Here is a 19,006-nt window from a genome sequence, read left to right on the forward strand (position 1 = left end):
TTGCCATGGGAGTCCTGTGGTTAACATCAGACTTTACTGTACCTCTCTGTGCATTATCAAGACTGCAGTTTACTGTGATTTTACTACAGTATACCTTTGAAAGTGTTCTCTTACCTGTGCAGTGTGGTGAGGAAGTACACACAAATGCATGCACCTGGAAGGAAAGTGCTTCACCGATGGGCAGATTGAATTTAATATAATTCTTTAAATTCTTTTATGGCCACCCTACTGGCTCTTCTTGTCAAGCTAGAATTTAACAGCTCAAAGTCAAACTTATTTATTACTTTTGCAATATTTGTCCACAGGTCTGTGCAGTTCATGAGAGAATACAGAATGCCACATGCTTAGACATGTTTCATGGCTTGCCTTCAGAGCAACTAGTGCATTTGCAAAAAAAAAAAGGGGGTTGGGGGGAAGAAACAATATCAAAACAGCATTTTCATTTACTTGGAAAGTGCAAATTGTGTGCCGAACAACAAAGCTAAATATTTGCAAAGTTCCTAGAACCGAGTTGCCAGGCTGAGACAACAGCGTATGTTCTGTTTCCAGTGTCTTGACATCTGTGAGAGACTGATGGAAAAAAGTCCCACGATAAAGTGGCATAACCTGGCTGATGCTGACCAAGTAGTGACCATATGAATGCTAAAGTAGGCTTGGCAGCATGTCCATTTGTCACCGGTGGATAGCCACTCATTTCCAGGTACAAATCTAAATGAAAAGGACCTCTTCTTTTTCAGATGTTGCTTCCCAAGGGATGCAAGACAGGGCACACACACACACACACAATAAATTAACTGCTTTCCATGACTTGTTATATTCACCCAAATGGAATCCTCCTGTATTATGAAACAGTAGTAGTGATGAAGTTAAATATACACATGTTCAGCTGCAGGGTCATTATAGAGAACAACATATCACCTATTACTTTCTCAAGGTGTAGTTGCAGAACATCAGAAAAACCAGCAAACTGCAGGGTAACAGCCCCAGCCCGTCGTTTCCCGCTGCACGGAGCGCCTGGGCGCTGAGCAGCTCGGGGAGCACGGCCACCGGCGGCCCGGCTCGGCTCCTCCCCCTCGCTCCACCACGTCCGACGTAGCATGCGTTCCCTGACGTCATCGTAGGCGTGCTCCATCAAGAGGAATGAACCATCATCAGCGCAATCCTCCGCGCTCCTGTAAGTGTCAATTTCAAATTACCGTGGCCGTTTTCATTTCTGAGCAAAAAATATACATTTGCGGTGCGGATGGGTGCTCGGCGTTGCTTCGGCACGTCCGATCTGGCCGGGGATGGGGGTGTTGGTGCGGCTCTTTACAGCCAGTTTGCTTAGTATCTTGAGTTTAATAGCAGCTACCCAACACACGCCAGCGGGCTGGGGGCAACCTGTGTCAGTTTCAATTAATAAATGCGGGACGACAGCAATGCAAACAATAAGAAGGTTATTCAAAAGTACATATGCGTGATTGTAATAAAACACATCGGTTCTGGCCTTAATCCTGTGAACTGTTTGCCTTTCAGGAAGCCGATCCGTTGCAAAGCTGGCTGCCCTACTCTGTGTATGTGTGTGTCATTGCATTAGTGAAAAATAAGCCCGACTACAGCAAAAAAAATATTAGCAACCTGTTATTTGTTAACGTTTTCATGTTGGGCGCTATTGACCAGTTCGTTACGTGGAAGGAGAATATACTCACAGATGAGCTTGCTGTAACTTTATGGATGGGCGGCTTTGGATAGAAATGTTAATATACTGTTTGAGATCGCAAACACACTCGGACGGGACTTCTGGGCTAATCGCATTTTGTTATTATTAAATCATAGTCAAGAATCAACACATGCATCGACGTACTAACTAAGGAAACCATAAAAGAACAGACATTTCCAAAAATTCTGGATATTCTAATCAGAACGTATTGACGTTCGACGTATACATAGTATTTAAATGACGTGTTTATCATCAAAATGCATACTCATTTGCATGTTTCATTCCTAACTAGTTTAAGGTGTAGACGTGTTTAATGATCATATCCGCCCTTGTCATGATGGATGGTGCATCAGTACTATAATGACGTGTAAAGGGTGCTGTTGTTTATGGGCACACGTGTTGGGTGTTTATATAGTCTATTATTATTCGCAGTCCACAGTTTCATGGTAACGTATTTTCTCTAACAACTTCATGCGTTTGTTTTGACAGGGTCCTTCAACAGTCTTGAGTTGATTTAGCTAAATAGCAAGACGGATATGTTATCTTGTATTTACATGTCATCCTTGCAGGCAGCAGTACTAGTCCTTGTATTGGTTTGTAGTGACAGTATTTTTATCTCCTCATCCATTTGCAGCATGCATGAGTCCCAACACAAAGAGGACGTGCTGACATAAGCCTGACTTGGAAACGGACCCCGCTCTCTCGGATTACAAACCTGATTTTGTATTTATTTGTATATATGTATGTATGTATTTGAAATTAAGAAGACGACTTGGGGGTTTCCTAGTGGATTAAATGCATACGCCTTTCCCCCCATCTATGCAAACAGGCCGTCACTTATGGTTGGGATTGAAGGTATGTTTTCTTTTTCATTCATAGTCAAACACTTTTCTGGTGGGTCTGGTGAGGGGTGATGGTTTTACATCAAGTTCGGGTGCACCCATGTGAAAGTTGAATGACCTACTTTAAAATGGGGGAAAAAACAACAGGAAAACAAGTTATCCTAGAGGAGGGGGGTCCCATAATAAGTATCCATTCACTTTTCTGTCCGTGGGCTAGACCACTCTGCTGACACGTATCTCTGAGCTTTCTAAGGCCTGTGTAGGCTAAAATCATTTAATAGCCGGAATGCAGCTTCATTTATACTATAGGATTAAGCATTTTGTGTACCCTGTGCATTGGTCTGAGTTCTGTCTTCAGACACCCTTGTAAGTATTTGTTTGTTTTTATTAATTTTCCTCATGCTTCTTAAAACAGTATTGATGATTTCATTAAAAACAGATTTACAATGTGGCCAGAACTCATGTATACATTCTGAAGTACCTGTACAGTGCTGAATACTATACTTGTGGATTTTCAGTGTTGCTGCTGCCCTGCACTACTTTATTTCTCCTAGTGTTTGATATTCTTTTTCCCGGAGCTGATTGGATTCCCCTTCACCACATTACACCCCCACTGTCTGTTGTCCATTATAGTCATTACCCATTCACTAATGGAAATGAAAAATAAACAGTGTGTGTGTTGCTGTTATCAATGAAGTGAAGCGCTGAGCTGCAGGGTTTGTACAGTACCAGCCCAGAGGTGCAAGATAATGTTATACAGAAAATGAACTGTTTCCAGTCTTTGAAGTTGCTTCCGTCTTTGGGAGGCTGTGATAGTTCATCCCCAGCTGGTCTTGTCAGTCTTGTTGATAATTTCCACTGGCTTCTGGGGGCTTCCTCAAGGATGTGCACTGCAGCTTTCAGCAGGCTTGTGTTGGGGTGCTGGGAGTTGCTCATCATTTTGGTTTGTCATGATGTTAAATGTGGAACGATCAATCCACTAGAGTGTATCAGTGATTGTGGTCTTTATTTACCGCTCACCCGCTGGCCCCTGGGCTCGATTACTGCACAGCCTGCAGGGCTGAAATTGTGTCTGCCACTAATTATGATGTTTCTGTTGGAGGAGAGTATAGTATTAATAGTGTTCATTGTTTGAGAGGGATCCAGTTTCTTCTGTCTGGATTAGCACTCTGCTCAGAAGCCTTTTATTACAGTATAGCTGTACATGGGGTGAAACTGCTCTACTGTAGTTACATTATTCCTCTCCCCTTCTAATAGCTGTGACTGAAGCAGTGAGAATATGCCCTCTCACCTCTGAGTGCTAATTGTACTGTTCACAAAGGAAGTAAAAATTCCTGGGTCACCTTATAATGGTCCCGTGGGTTAGTAAGAACTATTCTTACATTTGCTTTGCTACAGACAGGTTAAAATCCTGTAGAAGCCTGGTTCTCTTCAAATTCTTGTTTTTCAATCAGCAACAGTTCTTTAATGTCGGGTTTGTTGCCCTTTTGATATTCTCGGGACACATTTGTAGAGGACACTAATGTGCACTTGGCAAAAAAGGACATCACTATTGACTTCACTGCACCTTTCCTCGGGAAGTGGGCAGCTCAAGGACTGACAGCGATTGTTGTGATTGATTGATAAAACTGCCTTAGTGTCCAGTGTGGGATCAGTCTGTAAAATCTCCAGTGAGCATTAATAAACATGGACTTGTTTGGCCAGCTCAGCTAGAAAATTGCTAATTACTCATCATTTAGCTGACTGTTTATTATGATGCATAAATACTTAAACAAGGTCTTACTGTAACTTCCTTTCTGACTGAAGGCTTTTGGCCCTGGATGATGATCATAGTCATGGAAATAGGAGTAATAATATTTGTTGTAGAAGTTTAGAGAATGTAGTTGGATTACTCTGTATGATTAATTGCAGATCTACCCATAGTCATGAGTAGTAGAAGTGCTACAGTGGTAGTAGTTTCATGCCAAAAGCTAAGTGTAGATTTACCCTGTTTAAACCCATCGTATCGGCCTGTACTTTAATGGTCTCCACTTTTACTGATGTTTGTGCATTAAGGCAAGAGCTCTTCTTATTCTTGTAATGTATGAATATATTTTACCATTGTATCAGTTTGCTTGTTTATCAAACTGTCCTGATTAGACAAGATGTATGTCTGTGCTTGTTCTGTCTGCCAGCTAGAAGCACAAACTTTGCTTTCTGGATTTTGGCTACATCTGCCTCTCATTAAGATCAAGCTGTCATCGTGAAGAACAATTTAAAAACAGTATTAGCAGTTCATGATCCTGAAACACACCTTGTTGTTTCATTGTAGATCTTTGCAAGGTATCTGCCCATCTCCTCAGATGACAATCTCGTTATGCTCGTATGCTCTGTAAACATGAAAAAAACTTACCGTATAGCCAAACCCCATGATGCATTTACATAGAAGCAAAGGCCTACTGGGGACATGTTAGCATTTTTTGAGTGCCCTTACCATAGCATTCAAGCCATGACTGATTTTTAATTTGGAAAAACAATGCACCAGCAGCCTCCTTAGCTCTGACACAGTTTCGGTTGTTTTAGAAAAATGCTTTACATTTATTTTCTCATTGTCGTTTGCCTTATCTAACCCTCGGTGGTGCATGCATCGTGAATGTGAATCGGCAGCTTTCCCTTCAACAAAAATCACTTCAGCAGAGTGGGAAGGCTGTGCATTAAGACACTAGGCTATCTGCGTAATCTCTCCAATGCATAATTGATTTGCAGACACGTTCTTTATCAGCACTTCGTCTGAAACTGGAAAAGCAGGCATCACAGTCGGGCTCCTTGTCTTGCCTTGCCTTACCTTGCCCGGTGGTGTTGGCAATAAATCTCGCCAGACAAGGAATATCCACAGGAGAGTAAGTTCCAGTATATTCAGAGGTTTGTATGTTTGACTTATTTGATCACTCAAGATCTCTTTCTGTTCTAATTGTGGAAACGATAGTGTTTCAATTTAACGGCAGGCAGAATGCCTCTCCTGGCGTTTGGAATTCAGGCTACACCTTCCTTCCTTGTTTTATTAGTGCAGTGTTGCAGCCTGTTTTTTTTTTTTTTTGAAAGTGTGTTTGTGATTGAAAGCAATCTCTTACATCTCTCCGATATCTCAGGAGCACATCTCTCGGGCTTCTTTCACCTGTGAACTTAAAAATGAAATGTCTAAATTCAGAATAGCACAGAATATTGCATTTAACATCCGCATTTCCTGCTGGAAGCGGTTTGTCATCCTGACGAGTTAAGTTACTGCTGAAGTTATGAGTCTAATGTAATCACTTTCAAGATGCTGGCCTGCATTCGTGCCGAGGATGTGTCCTTGGGGCTACTGGGTTTGACGTCAATGGTAAATCAGTGGTGTTTTATAGATTTTTGATATTGGTTTACTTTACGGTCAGAAAGGACTGAGATTGTATATATTTTTCCTCCAACATCTGCTATTATGAATTACTATTATATTAACTCTTTTTTGTGACCACCAATATTCCCTTGTCATTAACTGAGCAATTGGAGAAAACAGCCTAAAAAATCTCTGCATACTAGGAAGCTTGTGCAGAACATTGTTGTAAATAGAACTGTAATCTTTTTAAACTTATGTGAACCAAACATTACATAGAAATGTAATAGTAGAAAACTTGATTCTCTTCAGGATGGCTGATACGCCTAAAGATTGTCTCTCTAATTCTTGGAGTTTGTTTTGACTGTAACATGTTGACTGATGCCAAATCATATATGACCCTTGTGCTTTTAGGGGATGTATGTGTTTTGTTAGTGAATTATATGAAAAGATGCATTTCCACAGGAGAGTGTGTGAGCAAGTCAGTCCTCGGTGAGGTGAGCACACATAGTGTCCCTATATTGAGGCCCTAGTTGTAATCCTAGGTGGAGTGGTAAAAGGAAATCTAAACGATTGGATTATCTTAGCCTTCTCTTGCAGTGTTAAACATTTGCAGTAAAGTGTTATCGACTGTGGAAATCTGAGATTAACATGAGGGCACTTCAGAAACATCAGGATCGTTTTTTATAACAGCAAGACTAATGTACTCTCACAGGGGAGATAAAAAGCCACGGAAAGCCAGGCAATTTCAAGCACCCTGGAAATTATATTTTTCGGTTGGACTACGGCCTTCAAAATCTGCTTACACTCATGGACAAAAATAAATAAATGCGATGTCGGTAGAGCAATACAGCAACAGCCTCATAATTCGGAGACTTGTGTCATCTCTGTTTGCACCTTATGTATTTTAGTCTGTTTTCGACGTGCCAGGGCAGTCTTTTCAGAGTCATGAATGGCAGCTTGCGATGGCATTCTAGAACGAGGTGCAGTGCCGGGATCTGCGCAGTTGTGAAGTGTCTGACTGGTGAATGTTACGCAAGCCAGGCTGTACAGCACAAGTGTACATACGGGCACGTGACGCGGTTTGCCCAGGAGTTTTCTAGAGCGTTTTTGTTTATGTGCATTCATAATGCAGGCACGGGGGGTCTCTTTTACATACCTCTGTGAATTAAGTTTCATTGGGCAAGGAATACTACTTCTGTGCTGGGTGGTGTTGGACTGGACTGTGAAGCACGTTGAAGTTCACGTCAAGAGAGACTAATTCCGAGGCAGAGTGACAAGAAGGTCTGGTAAGAGAAACGGGCTACAAAGATTGATTGCACCTTACCAGACGGTTGTATTATTTGTCTGTGCATGATTCTGTCTGTTTCTGAGAAGGGCTTAGCTCTGTCTCCGAAGCTCCACAGCCCTGTTCTCAGAGAGCGAGAGAGCGAGAGAGTGATCCAGCACAGTAGTGTTTTGGTTCCCAGCTCCCCGTGAAAATCCTTCCTGTCTATATCTGTTTCTCTGCTGCCTGCCTTTGTTATACTTCTACAGATATCCAACACAAAGCATTAGCAGCCACGCAGAATCTACAGCATACCCATAATACTCTGTCCTAATTCTTCCTATTGGTCTGTATGTATGAGAACGAAAGCTAGAAACAATGTTATGTGTGTGCTAAGATTGAAATTTCTTGGGCCAGGGTCCAAGTATAAGATTCCTGGCTTGTGGAAGAGGCGGATTGCATGTAGGCCTAGTTAGCATACAGCACACACTGGCCAATTTCCTTATTATAAATCTACCATTGATATTTATTTGTTTGATTTTCTGTTTTTTAATTCACTTATCTCTTCTGTGGATGTCCCTGCTGATAAAATGACCCCTATCACTTTTTACAGCACCAGACTGTTACTAACACTCTTTGAACCCAGAGCAGTGGAAAGAATGAAGTTGCTGTTTGGCTCTTCAGCAGGGCTGCTCTCCACATGATGAGTCGGATGAAAAAGAAACAAAGAAAAAGCCAGTGTGCGACTTTAGCATTGTGCCTCCACTAAAGAGGGGCCAACATAATGTACAGCATGTACCAGAAAGCACATTCTCTTTATGGATACAGAACGGTAGATCTTTCTGCTGCTGTGAAAGAGAGGGGCCAGATTGCTGTGGATGTGCCAGCTCATCATGTTCAACAGCCCGCTGTCATTCAATGCTGTTTGAGTTATAGTCACCCATTACCGACAAACAGAGGTCTGTATCCTGCAGAAGGTACATAGGTCGGCTCGTTGAATGTAAACCTTGTCCACAGTTTTTTAAGCATATGTGTTGCCCTGTCCTGTTTTGGTGGCTTCCTCAAACTGCCTGTCAATCAAATCCCAGCAGTCTAATAGCAAACTTTGCAGTGATTGACAGCCTTCACTAGACAAGGGGATGGAAGATCTGCTTTGCATTGATTTTAGCTCCCGTCTGGCACAAGGTTCCCAGTCTCCAGTCCTTGTGAGACACAAGTTCTTCTGATTCTCTTTCCAACTGAGCCCTGAGTTACATAAGGGAGTTCATCGATCACATGACTGACCCGATTTAACCATTCTTGTTTGACTGTGTGGATTAGAACCATAGACTGCTGGCTCTGGTCCCTCTTCCAGCACAGTGTGACAATGAAATAAATTATGAATGCAGAATAAGCAAAATAAAAAAAAGACAGATGGTTGTCTACAATAAATCAAATTACCAGTCTCCAGGGAACTAATAGGTGTACCTTCTTTCTTCTCCCTTGGACTTAATTTGCAGGAATTAAAGTGGTACTATTAGTGGTAATGGAATTAAAGCCAAAGCCCGCAGCATGAATGGCGACAGGTGAATGGGGCGAATGTTTTCATGTGTGAGGGAGCCGTGGTTAGCGTTACTGTAGAGTAAGTGCCTCTTGGTGACTTGGCATGAATCACAGTTGTAGGAAAACTCCTGGCTTAATTGCACTGTGGGAATCCACATACTATAACCTGCTTGACAGGCATTTATTGCCAATTAAAGCACTTAACTCTTCCCTGTGTTGCCTAAACCAGTGTTAATAACATGCTGCTGGTGAGGGAGCATAACTCAAAATAGAGGGGAAGGCAAGTGACATAACCAGCCAGTGCCAGAATGCTGCACATTTGATCAGTGAGACAATCCTTTCATCTGTATTGCAGAGAGGCCTTTTTATCGGATTGTCCCTATTTTTTTTCCCTATTTTATTCAGTGTTGTTTTTTCTTTAAATCCCTGCATGCATTTTGAAACTGTTTTACAGCCACCTCAGTAATTGTGATAGAAATAGTAGCTTCCCTGGAGAAGAAAATACTGTACTGTCAGCCTTTCAAATCAGTGCTAAACTGAGGAAGTGAGAATTCCTGGAAGATTTGGAAGAATAATTCCCTATATCAAACAATAATAATAAAACATAAAAAAATATTCCTCTTAAAAATAAAACAATCACACTATAAGCAAATCCTGCTATTTGAAGGAGGAGAAGGCACGCATTCAGGAGAGACGGACACAAGGCTGAACAAAGAGTACATTTTGCAAAGTTAGGGGTTAGAATCTGTATTTCTGAGACAAGCTAATTTTGGAAAGTACATGTCTCGTTAAAGCCTTTTGCTGAGGCTTTAGATATATCAGCTCAATGCCAGAACAAGTAAGTGGAAATTAGTGTAACACTGTGCCCAAATGGTCTAAGGCTAAGCCTAGGAAGGATTTAAATGGTTAGTTTATGTAACCTACCTTTTCCTGTTAGTTTATTGCCCATTGTGCTCATTTGTGGATTTAATATTCTTCTGAATCTTTTTGTTGAGGCCTTTTTGACTTGCTGTTTTACTGACCTTTCCCAGTGAAGGTCTTGGACGGCTGTGTGTCATGCTGATACCCCTCCTTGTGCCACTTCCTTGCTGTCATTTTCCAGCAGAAATGGGAGCTGAAATAATAGGGATCTGTGTTAATTGGCACATAAAGGAAAAGTTGTGGGTGTGCACCAAATTAGCAGAGAAAACTAATAGGGGAATACAGGTAGGCTAATATGCAGGAGACTAGTCTTTTAGTTTAAATCTGCCTTTTCAGTCATTAAAAGCGGTATTAATGTAGATCTCTTTAAAACTTGGTAGATGAGGATAAAGAACACAAAGAAAACACTGCAACATTCCAATGTCTAAATACATGATTTGGTATTAAAACATTAAAAATAGTGTTGTGTTGAGTCGAGTTTAGCAATGTGGAGTAGCGGTCAGAGCTCTGGACTCCTCAGTGGAGGGTCGAGAGGTCAATCCCAGGTGGGGGATATGGGAGTTAAACCTTTGAGCAAGGTACTTTACTCCAGTAAAAGCCCAACTGTATAAATAGGTAATTGTATGTAAAGGTAATGTGATATATATTTTTGTATTAATTGTAAGTTGCCCTGCATGAGGTCTTCTGCTAAGAAATATAATAATAATAATAATAATAATAATAATGTAAAGCCCCTCCTTTGTTCCCTATCTAATTCCATTTAATGAAATTGCCACACTTACAGTCAAGCACAGTGTCTCCACGTGCCGCTTTTCAAGAAAACATACTTGAGAGATGGGCAGTGTGCCGCAAGGAGAGGGGGAACACGACAGCGGAGGGTCTCTCATTTGAGTGCATGTAGTGAAGGTGACACAGCCCAGTGGCTGGTGTAATGACATGTTGTGGATGTCTGCAGCACATAAACAACACAATTACACCCCCAAATGATCAATAAGAAAGAACTGCACGCCATTTCCTTTATTTCATTAGTTTTAGTGTTTTTGTATTAGTGTGATCGGGCCTGATTTTTTTTTTTTTCTCCCCCTAACCTAGTGTGCAACTCTCTAACCCATCCGAAGGAAGTAGCGTCCTGTCCCTCAGTCATCTCAGCCCAGCATGGATTTCAGTGCAGGCCATCACATCAGTCTGTTGTGACACCTCCCTACAGCAGCCCTCTAACTCGCCAATTAACCTCCTATTCCTTTAGCGTCTTAAAGTGGAATTCGCATCCAAGTTACAGCATTGACATCATGTGCTAGAAAAGTACATCGAAAGTAGATTCCTTTTTAACTAATGTTAAAATTTTGGCTGAAGCTTCAGCTTTAGGAAACGCATACAGATCTATCCCAGATTCTTTAAAGGCTTGTCCTACCTCACTTACTTTGCTGCTGAATACAAATAAGAAGCTGAAAGCCTAAATCTATTCAGAGGAATTCCTTGGACTTCTACTCTTTTTGGACACAAAAGGTGTTGTATCTGAACCGAAATTAGCATATGTTAATATAGGTATTTAGACTGTGAAAATACATACTTGTGGGAAATTGGTTTTCATGTCTTTCTTTAAAATAAATATACAAAATTCTTCAGAGACACGAGTAGTTTTATTTTGTACGACAAATGAGCTCCCTTGAGTGTGTGGTGTTTTCATTGTTGGAACACAGATCCATTACCTGGTGTAATTGCATTCTTGCCTTCCAGCACCCCCCCATCCCCAGATGCTTAAGAAATCTTTTGTGGCTGTTGATGTAGCATACAAAATGTTCCCAGGATTAATATATTTGGAAACATCTTTTGAAACCCAGTCGCTGAAGGTCTGTAGGAGACTTATCAAGAAAGACAAAGGCAATCTTGCAGAAGGAGCACTGCATTACCTTACACCACAGACCCTCATAGAACACAATGCAAAGGTTTAAAACATTTCAAACTGAATTTATGGAACACTGAATATTCCAGAACTCCAGACAGTCCAGTTTTATAACCCTTGGGAGTTGATGATAGTTGGATTCATAAAAATGTGTGGTCTGCCCAACCTTTACAATAAGGGTTCAGTGCACATTCTTGAGGTCATAGTTCTTTTAAGGGCACAGAATGAGGAATATAACAGTCTATTCAAATATGTAGGCTTACTTCTAGACAGCAGATTCCAATAATCTAAAAACTTGAATGAGTGCCTCCTTCATGATTAGTTTACCAAATATCCCAGTGTTCATGTAGCGTTATAATAACTTTGAATACAGGCCTATGTCACTGATAGTCCCGGATAACTGTATAATACAAATGTTAAATATTTAACTTTTTAGTTGAACCACACCTTAACAGAATTTTGCGCTGTATTTCTTGTGTATACCTAATTTAAAAGTAAAAAATAACAAAAATGACAAGACTTGACATTTGGATTAGCTAATGCACAAACTGTGGTTTGTATTATCCACACAGAACAAAATTGTGCAAACCCTGCCCCCTCCCCATGTTCCTTTGTGACATGAACATTTAAAAATAGAGAAACCCAAACCTGTTTCTGGACAGTTCTTTTTTGGTTGTTTCTTTGTCTACAAAGTTAAAAATGATGTAATCTGACACACAGGATGTTAGTCATAGTATTGTATATAGCTGACTCGTAGTGTAATGAATGGATATCAACCTGTTGTGTTGAAACCTGAAATTAACATGACTCAATCATCCTGTCCTGGCCTTCCTCTCAAGGTTTACCTAGTAATCTGGTATGGTGAGGCATTAGACAGTGCCGATCGCTACCACTGACTTGGATCACTGTTGCTCATGGGGTGGATTTTACAGAAAAGGATTAATCTCTTTTGCTGTTCTTTAGTGTGTCTAATGGGTGTGCTAATTGGAAACATGAAGTCGCTGAATGAATTTCGACTTTGTTATTCACATCAGACCCATGCCAGGTTTGAAGAATGCACAAAAAAATACAATAAATTATGACACGACCAGAACATCATCATGATACAAAAACGACATTGAAAATTGACGTGACACAACAACAACCCCAAAAACTGGCTTGACAAAAAAAAAAAAAAGACACGACAAGAACATCATTCCATCACTAGTTGTTCAAGCGTCCAGATCATGCCATCCTGTTATACTGTGGGAATTGTATTAATCGCATAACTGGAACAGTGACTCTTCTTTAAGGTCCTATTTGGTTTAGGCTACCTGCTCTTGAGGCAAAAGCAATGTATTACTAAATGTGACTTCACAGAGTTATGAATGCGATGCCTATTGGCCAGGTTTCTCTATGAATTTCACTGTGCAGGATGTAAAGAAACAACAACTGTTGGGAATATTAGATCAGAGTAGTGTGATCATGTACATGTTTACAAGCTGTGAACTGTTGGACCAACCTTACAAGATCAGGGGAGCAGCAAGCATACATGTAATTTGACTTGGACTTGGATAAGAAGCATGTAATATTTAGCCTGTTAAGTATGAATGACATGCATTTGGCTGATGATTTCTATTTTTTTTTTCTTAAATAACAGTGGACACTAGTTTCTTAGTATATTGAAACTGAAACTGGGCCAAAGCAAGGCAGCTATGAAGGAGTTTAATCTGTTTCTTCCCCCATTTTTGTGTTCTGCAGTGGACCGTGGGCACTGAGGAAGTCTATGCTGTGGTGGGCTGATGGTAGGTGCGTTTTCATTCTTCAATCATTTTGCTGTTGAATTCTCATGTAGGGAGACAAGCCAGATAAAGCATCCCATTTACATTAGGTTATACTCTTAAATCACAATCGAACCACAATGTTCAATCACATTTTCTGTCAGCTTCAGGAAAAAAGAAAATAAATAATGCTGGTTTTGTCCAGTTGTTACAAATGTCTAAAAATCTGATGACTAATCTTCAGAGTTCTTGTTTCACGGTTAGATTGATTTTTGTTTTTCATTATACAAAATACTTTCTGATTTGCATACACCCTTGGAAAAATTCAGGAAACAATTCTCATTGACTCCAAAAGTACAGCAAATTGTAGGATCCAGCAGGGCTTTCATTGGAGATCACAGTTAATGTCAGTATCTTTAAAAAATATTTTAGAAATTTGGCACAAAGTGACAGATCGTACTACTTTATCAGTATATTAATCTCATTTTCACAGTGGAAACATCTAACACAAAGAGGTGTTATTCCATTATTTCTAGTTCTGTACAAGAAACTGACGCCCTTGGGATACACTCACGATAAGGAGTGCCCAAAATGACACTTATTGTCTGACAATGACAGTCACGCAGCCTATTCTGCTCTACTCATCCCAAAGATAAAAGAATCACAAAACAATCTACCTTTCATCAATATCTTACATTTTTCTTTTGGTCTCATATTCTCCATCAAGTACAATTCTTAGGACGTGGGTATACAAATACAGGAGTGTGGATATGTTTAGACATAGATGAAGGAAAACGGAAAACTAAATCAGAAATTATTTCTAGTCCTTTGTTTGCTTTTGGTTTTTGTTGGATGCAGTATTTCTTCTGACCCATATAATGCCCCAGGGCTTGTCCTTAAACTTTCACTTTTGTGTTTGTTAATTCACTCATCAGTATAAAACATGGCAATTGTGCACACCTAGATAAGACCATAAAAAGTTTTTACGAAGCCACGGACATAAATGTAAAATAATTTTCGGTGGTGGTCAGCCCACGAATTCAAATTTGTAAACCAAAATCATATGGGTGTGCCTAACTGGCATGTTTTATAGCTGCACCAGATGCATTGTTTATTTTTCTGTTTGTTCCTTTGAGTTCGTAGTGCATGTCATAATTTATGTTATTTCCTTTTGTGGTAGACGAGCATGACTTTGAACACACCCACTGATGCATGCACGCGCACAGGCCCGCATTGAGTGCTGCTGCACGGCTCTGACCCGCCTTACAGACGGGATAGCTAGAGTGCTGCACCAAGAGTCCACCTCTATGAGAGTTGTGTCCGAGTCGAGCTGGGGGTCCTTCTGATGGATCACGATAGTAGTGAGCAAAATCACGAGGAGCCAGACCCAGGAGGCCAACCACCAGACTTCAGCGAAGGCAAAAGGCCGAATGAGCCGGAGCATGCCTTGTCCAAAATCACCCACAATGCCTTGGAGAACATTGGGGTGTTCGGGCAGGGCTTGAAGCAGCTCTTTCACCCACAGCGCCGGCGCTCGTCTGTCTCACCCCACGACGTTCCTGCCTCTGTCTCCTTGGGGAGTCCTGTTGAGCCTCCGGAGATGGGGCCCGAACTGGCAGAGAGCCCTGCGGCTGCCAATCCCGAAACTGACCCCCCAACTTCCGCCCACCCCACAGCTCTGAACCGCGTGCTGCAGCAGATCAGAGGCGCCCCCATGATGAAGCGCGGGACCAGCCTGCACAGCCGGCGTAGCAAGGCGGCCGGGGAGCCCCCCAAGGGCAGCCCCCAGTTCCACCGCAGGAGCACCCAGGAGACCTTGCTGCACTCGGGGCGCCCCCGCTCCTCCTCCACCACGGATGCCCCCAGCAGCTCTGCCCTGGCCGAGGTCCTGCTCACCCCTGGTCACCCTGCCTGCGAGGAGGTCGAGAGAGTAAGTCTCAGCGTACTTCTTTGCTCACACCCGCTGTGGCTGGGCGACTTTACAAAATTAAGAAAGTGTCCACCTGTCACTTGGATGTGACAGTACTGGTTGTCTGCTGTTGATGCACTGCAGTGAGGGAGGTAAGGGCTAGCAGACACGGGAACATACAGACGAGATCTCAACAAAGGTATACATGACGCACTGCATGATAACACTGCATTGGTGTTCGATCAAGCAACTGTATGAATTTGCATTTTATATAAATGTATTAACTGTATTAGTACCTTACACTTGTTTCCCCAATCATATTATTTAAGTTGTGCAACATACAGGCCGTGACTTGTCCATTAATTGGGTCCTAAATAAATTACTGTGCTCTTCAGAGCTGCTATGAATGCTTTTTTTACCAGCTCTTTTAAGTGTTGCAATGCAAAATGGCCCTTAGTTAACGGTCTTTATCTCACTGCACAGCAGACAGATCACTACATTGGGACAGCCACGTGTGTCCAGATAACCATCTCCACTACATGATTCTTGTGCATGTCCTAAGTGGATTGCTTCCCCTCTAATGCTACATGAATGGCAGACCATCAGACTCTTACTGCATAGCTGGCTTAATCGCTGCTGAGCTGAACCCAAAATCAAAGACTTCCAATGACAAGTTACACTTAAGTTGCTGGTTTTAACATGGGCTAAAATAAACTCTCTCACAAGTTCTCTTCCTACTTTATATGTCCATTTTTTTGTTTGGTGTTTAACATGAGCTTTAATAGTCCGTAACATGTACCAGGAGTGTTTGTTTGTCAGCTTATCTTACTGTTATGACTGAAAATATGGAACCTGCTCGTACTGTGTTTTTAAGTGGCAGCCTTTTTCTGGGAACACTTTTCTAGTGATTCAGAACTGACCTAAACTGTTTGTTAATCGAGTGTAAAAGGGTATTCACCCCAGCATCACTTTTCCTGCGCTTTAGAACAAATGCCTGTTTTCGTTTTTTTTTTTTGGGAGGTGTTTCTGAGATTTGGTTGATCCATGTATGAATCTCCATATTTGCTCCACATTTGCATGTTGCTGTGTTTTCCAGTGTGTGGAGTAACCCAGAAGGAAGTGCCTTGCTTTGGTGCTGAATTGTGCAATGTAGTTAACACAATGGAAAGACCTGTTTTTTTAGGTTAAATTTTTTTCCTCCTCCAGCCTTCAGGGTCAAGCCCAATGATGCGCTCCCTGGCGGTATCATTTTGCAGGTCACTGAGCATTAATCCTGTCCCAATAGTGGGTCTTTCCAGTTGGGTTAACAAGCTGCTGTAGGACAGGGTTGTTGTTTTGCCAGCAGACTCGCACTGTATACTGTATCACGTGCACCTGGTCTTTGCTGGGTGTTTCTGCATTGTAAGACTCTTTTTTGTGCAGTGTGGTGCTTGCTTCAACTATTTTGATGGGAACTTCCACAAATCCATCTTTTTCTCTAGCAGTTTCTTAGCTTCCCAGTATCTGTCACTCTTTTTTATCTCGAGAAAATATCTAATTGTTAAGATCATTGCTTAAAACGGGTTAAATTCCCACGGGCAACAGGGCCTTCAGTGCTTTAGTGAACGCGGTGGTTTGCACAGAGAAAGAGAAGTGAACACCTAAGTCACATCCATGTCCATGTCTGTCTGTGCAACATGGCGGGAGGTTTGGCCAGACATGATTCAGGATTTTGTGGTTTGTGTTTGTCCATGGATGCAGTGAATCCATACTAGAAACAGCTGAGAAAACAGCTATTGAAAGTGCAAAGTAATGCTTTGATGTTGAAGGGGGGCTTTAGGTGCTCGTTGCTTACTGTAGCTCGGCTGTCTGAACCACACAGGAGCAGTGATGTAGGCTCAAGCTAACAGAATTGTTCATCACCTGTTATTTAACACTAATCAGACATCTGTTATTGTAGTCTGTGAATCAAAAAGTGGCTGCTAGTCAAGCTGATAGAGATTTCCGGATACCGTCGCAGACCTGTTTGACAAGCCCCCTTGCTAAATGTTTTTATTTGAAAAGGTTTATTTTTTGTGCCGACCGATGCGTGGATGTGTTTTGATTGCGAGTCATGCTTTACATTTGGTGAAATTGGGCTTTGTGCTCAAAACTAGGAGGGGAAATGTCATATAGGAAAAAGTATGGAGAGAGAGACCGGTGTGGCTGTTTCCAACAAAAGAGATCATCTGTAATGACAGGTTTCTCAATTCACATGTGAGGGTGGCTGGGCAATGTCATCAGATAAGGATGGGTTTTCAAGTAGTGTGGTAACGTGCGGGCAGCTATAATTTCGTACAGGTCTGTGGCTTGAGCAACATGGAGTGTTTTTTTTAACCTCTCCACATTGTAAGTAGGCGGCCTGCATGTGATGTTTGAATGCCATGTTAGAGTATAGAGGCATTTGTCATTGAGAGGTACTAGGCCTATATGTTATCTTCTTGTTGTGTGTGCAAAAGCATGACCTCAATAAAACATTTTATTACAGGGGGAAATATATATGTATCTTAACCAACTAACCAACTGTATTTTATATATGTATCTCTTTTGTTTACAATGTAATTCCACACATTTGCCTCAGTTATTAGATTTCTCTATTATATTACAAAGTACTCGGTTAAAAAAGCTGTATTGATTCAGCTGTCAACTTGGCTTGACATGCCACTTACATTCCCATCACCTTATTACACAGAAAGGAGAAACATCATCTCTGTGCATTATTCATGTGTTACAGTTCTTCATGTGTCCCAGGATATTCAGACACAGATTGTGATGTATAAATGAGCCATAGCATAGTTTGAATTTTTCAGTCGCTGTTGTCATGGAAGGAAGGTGTGGCACACATAGAGTATTGTGGCCCAGCCTGAAAAACAGTGATTCACCATTGACTATGGAAATTTGTGTTGCTCTAAGACCTGCTCCACAGTTTACACCTATCCTGTGATGTAGCCTATGTCTTCTTATCCATCAAGAAACAGCAAAAACAAAGCATAGTTCAGCCTTGACTAGCTAGCCATCTTCCAACAAACATAATATAATCAAGTATGAAACATGTTTAAGGAGGCTAGCTTTCAAAAATTCCCATAGGATTGTACAGACAAGATTTGAAGATGTGTATTATGCTGAAAGCGGGGGTACAGGAGCCGGAATTATTTTAGGGTGCACGGTCCTGGACGGTCTGTTAACACCATTGCTGTGACTGTTTACCTGCACAGACACCCACCTCCAGCTTTCTTAGAGAAGGCAGTTAGAGACCTTCAACTGGTGTTTTTTGGCAGTGTTTCCCTGCCCACACTAACAAAACAGATATGAGATAACGAGTCCACGGCAGATAGCATTTTATTTTGCAGTGCTAGACACCATCAAATGGGGCATTCACAGTAACATAACCAGAGCCTAACCATAGCAAGCACTGTTTTTGCAGATTTATTTTGTTTGTAAAAGCTTCACATTCAAGTTCAAACGTTTCAGCGTGATTTGTGTGTGTTTCTGATGTTCTACTTTATCACACTTCCCTTCCAACCATGAAATGAGATTTGATTTTTTTCTCTCTCTCTCTCTGTCTGTCTCCTCCTCTCCTTCTCTCTCTGGTCCCCTATATAGTCTTAATGCCACAGCTTTTTCTCACTGATTTACAAAATAATTGTTTGCGTTAATCCTAATGCAGTTACCAAGCCCAAAATTAGCTCCTCTGCTTTCTGGGATCAGCAAGAATATGTCCTGTGCTAATCCTTGCAATCTCTTCAGCACTAGCTATGAAGTCTCTGGCTATCCTTTTTGCACTTGGTAGGGAGTA

At 41.4% G+C, this 19,006-nt stretch overlaps 1 protein-coding gene across 4 annotated transcripts in view; it reads left to right on the forward strand.

Annotated features, from left to right (window-relative positions):
• Positions 1 to 1,111: 1,111 nt before the first annotated feature.
• Positions 1,112 to 19,006, forward strand: part of tmcc1a (transmembrane and coiled-coil domain family 1a) — a 99,601-nt gene continuing 81,706 nt past the window's right edge. The window contains exons 1-4 of one of the 4 annotated variants that reach the window (XM_066698170.1): positions 1,112 to 1,174; positions 2,334 to 2,554; positions 13,264 to 13,311; positions 14,464 to 15,213. In XM_066698170.1, the coding sequence (XP_066554267.1) occupies positions 14,629 to 15,213 (585 nt within the window). In that variant the 5' untranslated portion in view covers positions 1,112 to 1,174; positions 2,334 to 2,554; positions 13,264 to 13,311; positions 14,464 to 14,628. The remainder of the gene's footprint in view (positions 1,175 to 2,333; positions 2,555 to 13,263; positions 13,312 to 14,463; positions 15,214 to 19,006) is intronic. The other 3 variants (XM_066698169.1, XM_066698171.1, XM_066698172.1) reach the window with 3 other exon arrangements.

The sequence above is a fragment of the Amia ocellicauda genome, chromosome 3 (genome assembly GCF_036373705.1).
Source record: "Amia ocellicauda isolate fAmiCal2 chromosome 3, fAmiCal2.hap1, whole genome shotgun sequence".
Lineage (NCBI taxonomy): Eukaryota > Metazoa > Chordata > Actinopteri > Amiiformes > Amiidae > Amia > Amia ocellicauda.